We start from the raw sequence: 14498 nt of genomic DNA, 5'->3' as shown, positions 1-14498 counted from the left end.
CCTCTGTGTCCCCTTTTATCTCTGCTTTACAAAAAGGTTCTTGAAGGCATTGTTGTAATTTTTGTTAAATGCTGTATAAATTAGAGGATTAAAGAAAGAATTTGAGTAGCCAAGCCAAAGAAAGATGCTTTTCCAGACCGGTGGGATGTTGCAGGAACAGAGGGGACTTATTAATTCTGTGATGAAGAAAGGGATCCAGCACAGTACAAAAACTCCAATTAAGATGCCAACCATCAGAGCTGCCTTTTTCTCTTTCTGTTCTCTCCATGTTTCTCCATCTGTCTGGAAAGTGATAGCTGCATGACGAGCTGTAAACACCATCTGTGGTTCATGCGAAGCTTCCTTCACCTCAAAACAAAAGCAAACACAGTTTCTTACCAAGACAGTTTGTTTGAGTGAAGTATTATTACTAAGTGACAGCACAACATCTGTGCACCTACCACAAAAGGCCTCAACTTCATTCCTTCCATGTTAAAAGAAAGAAAATGCCCCTGAGTGCCAAAGTAACCAGACTTCTCATTATGTTGGAAAAGCTGCCAAGTGTGACTGACAAATGGAGCTAAATAAAAAGTAACTGATGCCATGTGTGTTGTGGGATTCTTTTTCAGTTCATTTATTGGATGCCTTGATACCTAGTGGGAAATCAGGTTGTTAAGGCAGGCTAACAAAGCCATGCACCTTCTGCCTATCCCTACACTAGACTCATGCTGTACATGACCTTCAGAGTCCTTTAGACCTGCTCTAGATGAACTGCTGTAGCAGAAGGGTTGGACTACATGATCTCCAGAGGTCCATCCCAACCCCAACCATTCTGTGATTCTGTATTCTCTCAAAAAATACTCCACTGCCAGAAAAGCACCATTTCAGCTGGCCTTCAGTTCAAACTCTGGCTTCAGCAGAATTCCACAAGAGAGGAGTACATTTCAGCTACTCCAGGTTGCCGACAGCACTTCTTGTCTGCTTGTCTCTCTATGGGAGAGTCATCTATGCACTGAGACTGTGGCAAACAGGTTCTGGGCACAAGTGATTAATGTGCTTAGAGTCTGACCAGAAAAAGATACTCCCCTGTGATTTTAATCTGAAGATTAAAGTATCTGCAATATTAAAGTTTTTCTAGGCACTACAGTTATGAGGACAGTGCCATAAAAGAAACAGTTTAAGGATGTGACATGAGGCTCTAAAATTTGCCTAATTGATAATCCACAGGCACTGCAAGACTTTGACATCATTCCAAGGGTGGCTTGTTGTTAAATTAGCTACATATTCCACACGCATGTGCCACCTTTGTGCAAGCTTTATAACAGATGGAGGGCCTCTACTTAATATGAACATGGCAACTCAGAGAGGGAAGCACTGGCAATGGCTAAACAATCACTCTTCAAGATGGATATCCCTGTCTGCACCCCCAGGCATGAGACATGACTGCAGAATGTAAGAGCAGCAGATTATGGGTGCAGGCAAATAATGGAGGAAAATGAAAATCACATCTGTTCTGACAATTAAAATGGGACACCCCTCATGTAGCAAGGATCACACCATTTGTCTGCAGAAGGATTTGCTCTACACATCCTTAATCACACTCTGCAAAAGGGGATGAATGTATGACACGAGGACAAATTTGTGACAAGCAACCCTGAAAGATTACGTCTCAGCCCTGAGGAATAGTTACATAGGTGTGCCTCTTGGGAAGAGCCATACAAAGGACTTTGTCAACAGCATTGGGCACAGTTTGGTACTATGCTTAACCTTCAACTCTTGCTCAAAAGACAGAGCTTGCAGTGTGCCATCATCAAATCAGAGCCTTTTTGCTACTTCAGGTTTTAAAAGGCTTATGACTCAATTGCAGAATTTAGTAGCAGCAACCCTTTTATCACTTAATTACATATCTTAAAAAAAAATTATTTATTTTGATAGAAAATATCACAGTCCTCAGGTGTTTTCCCTAATGAAGCCAGCATTTACTGCCTGGTCAAGTTCCTACTGAAGTCAAAGGAGCTTTTACAAACTTCACTGGTTGTTCGATCCAGCCTCTGAATACTAAACAGCAAGTGAAAATAGATCATGATATGTTTTATAAATTACAGGACAGCAGTTATCTTCCTAAGTAATTTCTACTTTCTCTGTTGTCACAGCTCTTTTTTAGTTTGTTTTTTTGACTAGTTTTGCCTGAGACTTCTGAACAATGTTGTATTAACAGCTATAATACTAATAAGAGAGAAAACAGTAGTCAGGTCCTTTAAGAAAAATAATGGCATCTCTCATGGAACCTTCCATTAAGTAACCATGTGGTAGACTGGAGATATTTTGCTTCAATTCTCCATAAGAAATCCTTTGAAAAGGATACAGAAAATGTTCTTGAAAAGGTTAACTAGTATTCTTGCTCAGCGAGGTCTTTCAGTCTGTGCCTTCAACAGACAAGCTGGGAGCTGTGTAGAAGCCCCCACCACACCTGCCTCCCAGGCATTCCCAGCACAGGACACTGCTCCAAGGGCCAGCCCCCAGCAGGAGCGCTGCTCTTGGCAGACCTGGCCAAGGTGCTCCTGGCTTGTACCACCACAAAGGGGTCCCAAATTTAGAGGGTTTCTAGCGAGGCCCTGTGCTCAGCACTCCTGTGCTCAATGCCCTGGAAAGGCACCAGTGTTCCCTCCCTGCCCAGTCACCATCCACACCTCCTGCAGGGCCTGCAGCACCTCATCTCTCCTGTGGGGGCTTGTTCCTCAGGGAGTGAGCCCAACAGGCTTTTAAGGTTAAACACAGATTTAATCAGAAGTGCCATTCACATAAGAAAATATGTATCGGTGCAGAGTGCAAAGCTGGGGAAGTCCAACCTTTCATTATCACTTCATTTTTTTTTTTTAATTTTATTTTTATTGTTCTCTATATGATTTGCTGCAGACCTGACTCATCTCACTGGCCTCGTTGGTGTAAGATTATCTTTACTACTGCTATCAGCCCCCAAGACCACGTTGTTACAGACATTTTCTACAAGGCAACCCATGCAAAGTCCAAGGAAGGTAAATTAGCCTGCTGCAGGCAAGCCCTGTTGGGGTGCACAGTGCTGGCAGGGGAGCTGTGCTGAAGGATTCCCTCCCCTATGCAGGCACAGGGTAATCCACCTTAATTTGGCTTTGTCTGAACAAGAGCACAGGTCAAAAGATTACGTGGCTGCTTTCCAGCCCTGCCAGTTGTGATTTACTTGAACTAAACACAGCTCTGGCTATACCACATCTGCAGTTCTCAGTGCCAATCCTGGAGGCTTTGCATGACTCCAATTTCTAACATAAGCCACAATACCTGACCATTATCCCTGCACCACATGAAATGAGGGACAAGCTCGTTTTAGGCCTGCTGATGAGCAGGCTGTGGCAGTAGAAAAGGTGGTCACAGGCTGTAAATTAAAGCAGTCCATGGAGATGCTTGGGTTATAGCAGGGCCACCTCTCATCTGGGAGCATCTCTGCGCTGTTGAACACTGTTCTCACTCAGTGTTCAGCAGCACACTATGCCTTGGGCACTGACTTCCTTCCATCTGCCCAGGCACTGCTCCAGGATTTACGAGTCAGGAGCAGTGGGGAAATAGCTGGTATGAAGGGACTGCTACTCTGAGGCCAGAATTAGGCTCTGCATTCATGAAATCTGTTATTTCCAGGACAACAGGCTCTGAGAAGTACAGAGATGACTGCTTTCCAGGGAGAATAATAGAGTAAATGAAGGAAATGAGATCTCAAGTACAAATTCTTCTACAGACACAAAGGAGTTTGGTTTTAGTTTCAGAATTTATTCTTCTGTACATTGATCAGCAGTTACAGTTTAATGCCCCTTCACTTGTTTGTCCCCAGTGAATCACTACTACTAAATGGCTACATGTTCCAAGAGCTGTATGTTCCCAATTCCTATGTTCCTAGCAGTGTCATAGAAAACATGCTACCAAGGAGCTTCTGACAAAATCCCTTGATTTAAAATGTTCCTTATAGCTTTAATGATTGCTATCATTGGTCCTTCGTGGCAGGTAATCTGTGTGTTTGTCCTGCACTTCCAAGGTCTGCAATAACAAAACAACAGTAAACTTCAATCAAATCTGGCTTACTACCACAAATTCAGTGTGATTCAGCAAAGGTCATTATTACCTCAGTGCAGCTTTGGCACTTCTTGCTCTTTGAACAAGAACACAAGAAATTGAAATGCACAGGAAAGGATCAAAATATAGGAACATCTACACTTTCTTGGATGCTCCACCAATAAGACAAACAGTTCATTTGATAGGGAGAAAAACACCTGCTTTCTCTCACAGGATTTTCTTTTGCTGCAAGCAGGAATAACTCTGTATTTCTGCCAGGAAACCACTAGCTACTCCACTTTGCTTCCTGCCTCACCTTGCTTCTATCTGACATTTGCTGCCACTCTTCCAGACAATTGAACTTCATTTCCTGACCCATCTTTTCTATTTGTACAGTCAGAAGCAGAAATAAGAAATGGAAGGCCTCTGACCCCTTCAGAGAAGGAAAATCTGTTTTCTCTCCCACATTGTGAGTTGGAGGAGGCCAAGGTGAAGAATAACATTGCATTGCTTGAGCTCTGGGCCTGATACTGTGTAAAGTGGGAAGGACTCTCACAGAACAGTAAGGTTTGGATCATGCCTCATTTTTTATACAAGTACTTCAAGAGGGAAAAAGGAAAAAAACAAAACAACAACTAAAAAACACCCAACCATCAATGGAACTTTATTTTTAACTCCTCACATAGAAATTTAATCCTGACTCTGCAATTGCTACTTGTAAGTAATCCAGACATTCAGATTCTGTCATCCATGGTTTTCCTGGGCAAAGCTACAAGGGACTTCATTGATTTAAAAGGGCATTATCCAGCAGTACCTGCTGCTTTTCAAGCAGTTTCATTTATTTCAACTGGACTCTTTAGAGAGAAAATTATTACCTGCTGTCAAGAAGGTGTGACAGAGCATAGTTCTCTGTCAGTGACGGTATGTCACTAGGTTTTTTACAAGGATCACCCACATCAATATTGCCTGCAGAATTCATTTTTTAAGGAGTTTCATAACTAGCAAGCAAACAATTATAAGAGCCTCAGCTTAATTTAGGATCCCAATTCTGCAATTTTTTTTTGTTTCAAGGGAAGGCAAGAAACAAGCTCTCATTAAAATTAGAAGCACCCTAGGTGTTTCATGTCCATATCCCTCACCTGGATTTTTTGGAAGGTTTTCAAAAACACAAGTATGATTTTAACCAAAAAGTTACTTAAAATAGTTACTTGGTAACTATAAATATACATATACATACACACCCACACATAGATATAGATATATATATCTCACCATCACTGTTCTACTTGGTGCATCTGTTTCTTCAAGGCATCTCTACTGGTCCATCAGCACTACGAACTCAAACCTTTTCCTCCTTAAACTTGCCAGAATTAACCAGCTGGTTATACCTCAGCCATGGGGCACAGTTCCAATCCAGCACTACCTGACAGCCAATTCCTGAGTGCAACACTGAGGTCTCTCCCAGCAGGGATCTGTTACTGCTGCTGTTATTGCTCACCTCCAGACTGGGAAGCACTTCCAGCCTTTGGCATCTTCTGCCAAAAACCCCTCTAATGCTCCTCGGATAGTGCAGGGCACCTGAAGTGAGAACTGTCATACATGCAGAGGGCAATCCACATCCAGAGTAAGGGTGACAGAAGGAAAATGTTGCCAGGGAGAGCATGACAGGTGAGCATTCTCAGAGAGGGAAGGGATGAAAGAAAGCAGAGGGAGGAGAGGCATTAAGGGAGAAAGAAATGGTAAATTAGGGTGAGCTGATGGGCAAACCAAGAGATATGGAACAGAATTTGCCCCATCAGAGAGAAGGACAGGGCTGACGCTGACAGCTTGATCACCTCTGCATGTGGAAAAGCAATGCTGGATCACCTCCCCAGGTTTGCCACATATCCTGGCAATGTTATTCTTGTGTTTGCAGGTTAAAACAAAAAAAAGGGTTTTGCCAAAGGAACATTCATGTTGTGTTTGAAGATTCCCCTCCAGAATTCACTGGGAAACTGCTACTCTTCCTGTGGATGTGATGGATCCTGCTTATAAGCTTAAATAAGATCAGGATGAAACTCAGCGAATAAGTCTCAGTCTCTTAGAAAGAAAACTGAGAAGAAATGCATCCTGAATGCCAGCTCCCCTGATCCATGGGTTCATTAAATGAGCACGTGTACACCTGGGCATCAGCCCTTCCTTTAGGTGAGGAGTAAACAGCTGGCAACCCTTCCAAAATGGGGAGTCAGCTCACACTGACAGAGCTCTTCTGTCAGTACAGCCTAAACCAGTTCCCAGACACTGCATCAGCAAAAAGCACTCACCTGCCACCCATGCTGGGCTCACGCTAGGGCTTCTGCAGACACAACTATGACAAGCAGGAGACAGACTTTTTTCTGCCAAAACCGACATACCAACATGTCTCTAGATCGGCTCAAGTAGCAACGCCTCAGTTCATTTAGCTTCCCAGAATTTTAGATGCCAAACAAGTAGTCCTGTGTGAGTATGTGTGTATGTAAAAGACACAGCATGCAGAACCACTACAACTGATCAGCTGGCTTTTGTAATTGGAAATATTATACATTAACTCTAAGCAATACATTCCTCATACTTATAACAATATGGACAGAAATTTGGTGCTAACTAGGGGGTGAAGATCGTAGGAAAAAAAAAAGAATGCCTCTAGAGGAGACATTCTCAAGTTTTCTAACACATTTTATGTTTTTGCACAGAAGACACCTTAATTAACCAATATATATTAAAAATATCTCCAAGACATTACAATCCAAATCTGCAAGTCTAATCACATATAATTACCAGTGCTGTTATCTCTTACAAGAATCTGGGGACACAACCTACAGACTTCTATTTGTGACCATAATAACGTGTTTCCTACCAGGACTCGAAATCAAAGTTAGAGGAGTGAGGCCCTGCAGGATTAGCCCAAAATGAACAGAAATGTTCCATGCCTCTTTAGATATCTCTGACATCCATACAGGTCATCTTTTGCTATTGGGAAGGGACTGGACTTAGCGAGTACAACAGGAAATCACAAAAACATAAAGAATCTTTTCCACAGGCAGGAGTGAGAGTAAGAATATATGACAGAAAGCAGGGAGAATTTATAGAGAGTATTGCCAAGCACTCTGGTGCCATGGCATGGTTGACAGCATCATCATGCAGAGAGCCTGACTTACGGGACACAAGGAGCCAACCCCAACCCTTCTGAAGGGAGACAGCTTTCCTGTCAGCAAGGTGTGTCCCCAAAATGAATGAGACCTCCCACACTAAGTGCCACTAAGGCACTGCGAGATTACAGACAATCTCTGGGATAAGAAGAAGGATACGGTTTTTAATACAGGAGGTTATTTTAAACCAGAAACAATTAATTGCTCATTGCTTTAACACTATGTAGTGAGCAGTATTCAAGGAAAAATAGCCCAAGCACATCAATGAAGTGCATAATTTGCTTATTAAAATGTATTGAGACATGTATTGAGATACTGATAAAAAGTCTGTGTTGGTAGATAAAATATGCATGCATTTACTCTTACTTACCAGACTTAGGGATCTGTTTATGTCTGTTTATGTCTTTGCTTACCCCACTAACACTGTAAAAGGAAATAAAGAGGAAAAAAACCCCAAAGAACGGCAAATTCAGAACAAAGAGAATATTCTTAAATAGCTCTCCCGACTGGCAGTAAATGCACCTGTTTCTCACTCTTAGGACACACAAGGAAACAATGAGAATAAAGCTCTTCTCCAAGAGTGGTGCTTTTTGACTGGCTAATTACTGCTCACGTCCAGTCTGTAACAGTGTCCAGTCTGTAAAAGAGTTAAACTCCCGCGGGACCCCCAGGACACCTGGCAGCCTTCTCACTGTGCCGAAACCACCAGCGCAGGAGTGACGGCTGGGACAGATGAGACGGAGGATCACGGGTGCCTGGGGGAGGGAGCAGGGGCTTTCCTCCCCATCCCCACCCTTACCTGGGCAGCCTCGGGCAGGGGCACCACGGCGTTCCTCCTGCGGCCCCCCATATGGAACTTCGACGCCTTGTAGATCTTCCAGTAGACGAACAGCACCACGCAGAGGGGCAGGTAGAAAGCCCCGCCGGTGGAGACGATGGTATAGGAGGGGTCCTGGCTGACCTGGCAGCGCTCCTGCTCAGGGCTGTAGGTCTCGCCCCAGCCGAAGAGGGGGGCGAGGGAGATGGCGGCGGAGAGCACCCAGGTGAGCGCGATCATCACGTTGGAGATGCGGCGGCGGGTGAGCAGCGTGTACTGCAGGTGGCGGGTGATGGACCAGTAGCGGTCCAGGGCGATGGCCGTCACATTCCAGATGCTGGCGGTGCAGCACAGCACGTCGAAGCTGACCCACACGAGGCACAGCTCCCGGCCCAGCCGCCACCGCCGCCCGGCCGAAAGCTCCTTCACCAGGCTCAGCGGCATCACCAGCGCCGCCACCAGCGCGTCCGACACCGCCGTGGAGGCCACGAGGTTGTGGGGCACCCGGTGGAAGGCCTTCACCCGCAGGATGGTCGCCAGCACCAGCAGGTTCCAGAGGAAGGTGGCCACGGTGAGGAGCACCAGCAGGGTCAGGACGAGGACGGTGAAGATGGAGAAGGGCTCCCGGCCCCTCCACGCGCTGCCGCCCATCAGCGCGGGGGCGGCCGAGGAGGAGGCGTTGGTGTCCATGTTGGCGGACGAGGCGTTGGCGCCCATGCCGGGCTGGCACTGGCCCCGTGGGCTGCAGGGGCTCAGTGTCTCCGCCATGCCCGGGACCGGGGTTCGACCCCTCACTCTTCCCCCTTCCCAGGCCGCCGGCACAGTCCCCAGCCCCGCTGCCGGCGGGCGGGAACCCGCACCGGGAGGCGCCCCCCTCAGCGCCCGCCCGCCATGTGCCGCCGCCCCAGCGCAGCCCGCGGCTCCCGCCCGGCGCTCCTCACAACCATCCCGGGCGGCTGCAGGAGGGCAGGAGGCTCCGCGGGACGGCGGCGAGGAGCAGGCACAGGGAGGGACGGAGGAAGGGCGGCACCGCCGCTCCCGCCCCGCCCCAGCGGCCGCCCCGGGGGCGGTGGCGGAGCCGCTCCGCGGCGGCCGCTCCTTGAGGGATGGTGGCTCACTCGGGATCGCCCCGCGGTCCCCGGGAGGCGGCCGGACACCCTCTCCTCACAGAATTGTCAGGGTTGGAAGGGACCTCTGGAGATCACGCAGTCCAACTCCCTACCAAGGCAGGGACACAGGAACGCCTCCAGGTGGGTCTGGAATGTCTCCAGAGAGGGAGACTCCACAACCCCCCTGGGCAGCTGTTCCAGGGCTTTGCCACCCTCAACGTAAAGAAGTTCTTCCTTGTGTTGAGGTGAAACTTCTTGTGTTTTAGTTTAAGGCCATTGCTCCTCGTCCTGTCGCTGAGCACCACCAGAGTCTGGCACCGTCCTCTTGGCACTCGCCTTTGGGATGTTTATTTAATGAGATCCCCTCTCAGTCTCCTCTAGTCTAAAGAGGCCCAGCTCTTGAAGTCTCTCCTCATAAGAGAGATGCTCCAGACCTCTCATCATCTTTGTGGCCTCTGCTGAACTCTCTCCAGTAGCTCCTTGTCTTGTCCTGAGGAGCCCAGAACTGCTCACAGCACTGCCGGTGTGGCCTCACTAGGGCTGAGCAGACAGGAGCAGTCTGTGTGTCCCCACAGCCTGTGCAGTGACAAGACACCCCCTTCTCCCCACAGCCTCCATGAGGTGACAGAACACCCCCTACTCCAACTCCCCCCAAACTCAAGATGTTCCAGAAATTATTTTAAACCCATTACACAAACTTTTTTAAAGTCTGTAATAGAAGTTAACAATGTGGTAGCATAAAGGAGATATAGCAATTCAATTTCTTACTTCCTGAGTAATAAATCATGGAATATACAATCACAGATGGTTTGGGTTGGAAGGGACCCTAAAGATCATCTCGTTCCAACCCCTGCCATGGGCAGGGACACCTTCCACTAGACCAGGTTGCTCTGAGCCTCATCCAACCTGGCCTTGAACAGTTCTAGGAATTGGACATCCACAACTTCTCTGGGCAAACTGTCCCAGTGTCTCACCATCCTCAGTAAATCACAGAATCATTAAGATTGGAAAAGATCTTTAAGATCATCAAGTCAACTTGGCGTAGTTGTAGTACTGTGACAGGATTGTATAGCAACCTGGGTGTTATATCTAAAGTGTGTTTAAAGCATTACATCTAAGGTATTTGGGAGTTATCCTTTATCCCAGCCTGCTTTCATTCCTGGGGTCCTTTACAACCCACTATCAGCATTTTCACCCTCTCTGTTTCCCCATTGTCTGTGATCAGGACTATTTCAATGTGAGTTGGTGGAAAAACACAGGCTCTTTTCCCTTACCAGGTCATATGGTGCTGTTGAGAGATATCCAAAGGGATTAGAAGAAATTGAGCATCTGTAAATAAGACCAAAGAAGGTCAGTGATGTTTGTTCCCTTGCAAATAGCAGCACACCTACATCACAAACTGTAGTGGGGCAGAATTTGGGGGCAGGAGATGGGCTGATGATTGTTGAGGTAGAGAAGGAGTATTTTCTGGGTCAGAATGGTCCTGTCTAGATGAATGCTGCTCAAATCAATGTTCTTCATTTGCATTCATATTCACTGAAGAAATAGCACCATTTGACAAAACACAAACCTCCCACAGCACCACTGTGTTACCCACAGCAAGCAGAATCCAGCTTGTCTTACTCAGGGGTCCCCAACTTCAGAATCTGGAACAGTGATAAAATATTACAGAAATTAAGGGCAATGACTGTAGTCAGAATAACCAGGCTGTTTTCTTGGTTAACTTTTGGATGCCACTTCACTCACCAGATGAATAATAAAGCAAATAAATCCTTTTTCAGGCCCTTAATGCAAACATGATTTCCGCTGTTCTTTCCTACAGTAATTCTGACACGTGTTCTAGTGTGAGCCAGCAGCAAAGAGAAGACTATCTGCATCACTTACCAGTTTTTATTATGAGGAGAAAAGGACTTCTGAGTGCTGAATGGGCTTCCTTTGCTTTGAGCTTCCAACGGGTAGAATCTGACAGAGCTTGTCAAAAAAAGGCTTTGCATAATACTGCTGCAAGTTAAGCCTAAAGCAGCACCTGAGACAGCTAGACACTGCTAAAAATTTGGCAGGCAGCATGTGACTGCTTCACAACCAGCTTTGCATGCTTTGCCTTATATCACTCCTTTCTAATTTGTGTCTCACTTTGTTAGTTAATGCCACTTTTAAAATGCCAGTGAAAGGATTACTGAGCAACACTTCGTTCATTTTAAAGGCAGCCAAACATGAAAGCAGGCAGGGAAACAAGCAGATAAAAAAGCCTTTTAACTTCTAAATGTTTCAACAATTGTCAGTCCAATTCTGTGAACTTAAGGACTAAAAGGATCTTGTCACAATGTGAATTAACTTGGTTATTAAAGAAAGACTGCATACAAACAAGCAAAACTTAGACTAACTGCAAAAGTTTCATGTTTAGGGGCCCAAATGGGCCAGGATATGATCTATTGGTTCCTGCTCCTGCAGCAAATGAGGTTGTCTTTTTCTTGTGTGAGGGTACTTCCTTGGCGGGTTGCAGACTATTCCTACTCTTAGACTTACAAGCAGATTACTGTTTTTCACCCTTTTGTTGCAGACCATCATTAAAGCAGCCCAGATGATCTCAAAATCTTCTTTTCCTAGAAGCCGTGTCCTCCATCCCTCTTCTCCTATTTATTACGTGTACATTACGTGCCACATCCTGAGAGTTACATTCCAGTTCACACATCAAATGCATTGAAATCTCCCACTTTTTCCTCCCTCTTGGCTGAAATAACCCAGTCCTATAATACAGAGGCTTGAATAAAGTCTCCAAGGGGTTTATTTTTTCTTGATAATTACCCCACTGCTGTCTTGTCCTGTGACTGCAAAGGCTTAGCACTCCTCAAAGATTGCTATGGCAACACTTTACAATGTCTCAGAAACCAGGGTATGCTTTGAAAAGGAGGGAATTATAAAAAAATGAGGAGACTTGCACGTATTGACTTATTCTAAATAACAGAAAAACAAATACAAATTACATGACACGATAAAATACATAGGTAAAAAAACCCTAAGAAAGTAAAAAACCAAAACATTTTCCTTCTACTGAAACTAAAAGAGGACCTAGTTTAGTTTTATGCACAATTATAGTATGATAAGCTGCTGCCATGTCAAAGTGAACTGAAAAAAATGAAACCCCTTTGTTTCATTCACTGATACTTTTCAATGACTTCAGAAACTACGGTTTGAATCTTCATAGTTTTTTTTTTTCCAGTGGAGTATGACAGTGTGTAACCAACCATTTCATTGCTCTTAAAATAAGCAAACAAATATGTGACTAAGGGTGATAGAATTAACAGTGAATACCAAGTAACGTCATCTTTCCATCTGGATGTTTGGTTCTTTGTGGGCTGGGAAGTCTGAGGGATGCAAAACAAAAAAAGGGTGGAAATAGTAATCTGCTTGTAAGTCTTAGAGGAGAAATACTTTACATCTTCCTTTGCATCTGTTCTCACTTCTCCCTGTGTACCTGAGAATTGCTGAGAAGAGGACTTGTGACAGAGGCGAGGAATTGCAAAACATATTTCCTTGTCTTTATCACTTTACCAAACATCACCCACAGAACCCTCTCTCTTGAAATGAATCTCCTCAGACTCAGTCTTGTCATAATCTTTTTTTTTTTTTCTGTCAGTCTGGAAGTTCTTAACTTGGCTTAACCCTCCCTGCATCCTCATAATTCCTGCCCAAGCTCCCCTTTGCTCAGCTGTGCTAAGGAAGTGTTTGTCCTGACCAGGCAGCAATTGCCCAGGCCAGCTTGGTTACAGCACCCTGTTTCCAAGCACTTCCAAAAACAGAATACTGCTTAGGAACAGCTTTGGAGGATGATGATTCATCCAGATAACAGAATTTCAACTCATTATGTGAAGTGATGCTGTATTTTTATAGCAAATATATAAAATTTAATGTTACATTTTTCAGAAGGTTTTTTTTATGTGTTAGAGGCAGATTACTTTTAGACCATTATAAAGGGACTACACTGAACTATTTTCCATTTTTGTTTTAGATTGAAAAGTCCTTTGAAAGCTTCATACAGTTTTGCTACAGATCATCTGCAATAGGGCTTAGTACTGGTAAAGGATTATTTTTCTAGTATTACAGAATTATCTCTTTTAGTACCACACACCATTTTGCTAATTTTTCTTCTGCCACACTTAAAGAGAGGAATTCAAAGATATCAGTGAATACAATTTCTATAAAACCATGAAGTTGCTTTATGGTGGGGTTGGTTTGGTTTGGTTTTTTTAGCAATGTCATTTTAGGGTTCCATTTATGCCCTCAAATCACATTTTGTAGGTACTAGTGTTACTATGTACTTTCATAAATTCTTTCTCTGGTTTCTTAATAACGATAGAAAGGTGCCAGGGAGAACTTGCCTCCTCCTCTGTTTTCCCATACAGAAAGTGCTTTAAATCAGAAGTGATAATGTATCAGGAACATTTATCCAGAGACCCAATAACTCCTGCAAATTCACATAGTCTGTCAGCCCCTATGAGTGAACATCTAGGCTTAGTTCTGAGTGACATATCTGGTATTCCTGTAATTCTCAATATCCATAGGTGATTGCAACCACTCAAAGAGGAGCTCAGAAAGCCTGGGTGGTTCAACACATTGAGCTGACAGCCAAAATAGTTTTGAAGTTTTGGTACTGTTATATAAGATTTTGCAGAGCCTATGAATTTTTTTTTTTTTAAATTTTGACCAACTGGTTAAAATAGTAGATGGTTATGTTTTTCAGTGTTGCAGCTTACAAAAGTGTTTAGGAAGATGGACTGCTATTGAAGAGTATGCTCAAGTTTGGTTTTTTCTTTTCTTTTTTTTTTTCTTTAAAGTGAATACAGTTCTTAAGCTGGATGACACAGATATAGCAAAGTGAATGTGTTTCTAGACAGCACCCCAATTTTCCATTTGTCTTCCCTTCTCTTAATGGCATCTTTCCTCTACCTCTCCTCACAACTCCATATCAAAAGTTTATCGTGGTGGCTGATAAAAAAAAATGTAATCTCTTCCCCACATGGCTGTGCAATAAAGAGATTTGACAGAAGCAACATCATGGTATTTATGATTTTGATGGAAGAAAGCAGATTTTTTAGAAGCTAAGAGCATTCCAGTTCAGGAGGCTGGGTTCCTATTGTCAGGGCTCAACATCATCTATAAATCTAAAAGCACTGGACAAACAAAAGCATCAAAAAGAGTTGCATGAATTCCCCTGTCAAGCCAAGCAGATAAAATCCTAAGAAAACCAAGCTGGTAGAGCAAAAGTCAAGAGCAGTGACAGACTTTATTCTTTATGCCCAGCCCCTTGCTTCTAGGCTTCTTTCAGCATTAATTTAGTTCAAATAAAAC

The 14498-nt window shown here is 44.3% G+C and overlaps 1 protein-coding gene and 1 long non-coding RNA gene across 3 annotated transcripts; one reads left to right on the top strand and one right to left on the bottom strand.

Moving 5' to 3' along the window:
* Positions 1-13: 13 nt before the first annotated feature.
* Positions 14-9283, bottom strand: LOC127471279 (5-hydroxytryptamine receptor 5B-like). The gene is made up of 2 exons (XM_051788071.1): positions 8023-9283; positions 14-348 (listed from the first exon to the last, which is right to left on the bottom strand). The coding sequence occupies exons 1-2, from the start codon at positions 8806-8808 to the stop codon at positions 16-18; spliced, it is 1119 nt and encodes a 372-aa protein (XP_051644031.1). The 5' UTR covers positions 8809-9283; the 3' UTR covers positions 14-15.
* On the top strand, positions 8497-14050 carry LOC127471280 (uncharacterized). 2 transcript variants are annotated; one of them, XR_007904616.1, is made up of 4 exons: positions 8497-8611; positions 10427-10499; positions 13159-13225; positions 13985-14050. It is a non-coding gene; the product is annotated as an uncharacterized LOC127471280 (long non-coding RNA). The 2 variants fall into 2 exon arrangements; XR_007904615.1 differs by lacking the exon at positions 13985-14050 and adding an exon at positions 13891-13946.
* Positions 14051-14498: the final 448 nt, after the last annotated feature.

This window comes from Manacus candei, unplaced genomic scaffold (genome assembly GCF_025592945.1).
Source record: "Manacus candei isolate 608988 ecotype Guabito, Panama unplaced genomic scaffold, ASM2559294v1 h1tg000023l, whole genome shotgun sequence".
NCBI lineage: Eukaryota > Metazoa > Chordata > Aves > Passeriformes > Pipridae > Manacus > Manacus candei.
The sequence above is the reverse complement of the archived record's forward strand: the minus strand, read 5'-3'. Positions and strand labels throughout refer to the sequence as shown.

Coding starts and splice junctions, on each gene's coding strand:
- LOC127471279 (XM_051788071.1), bottom strand. CDS start 8,808: ATGGCGGAGACACTGAGCCCCTGCAGCCCACGGGGCCAGTGCCAGCCC. Junction 349..8,022: donor CCCTGCCCGAGGCTGCCCAG/GTAAGGGTGGGG, acceptor TTTTGTTTTGAG/GTGAAGGAAGCTTCGCATGA.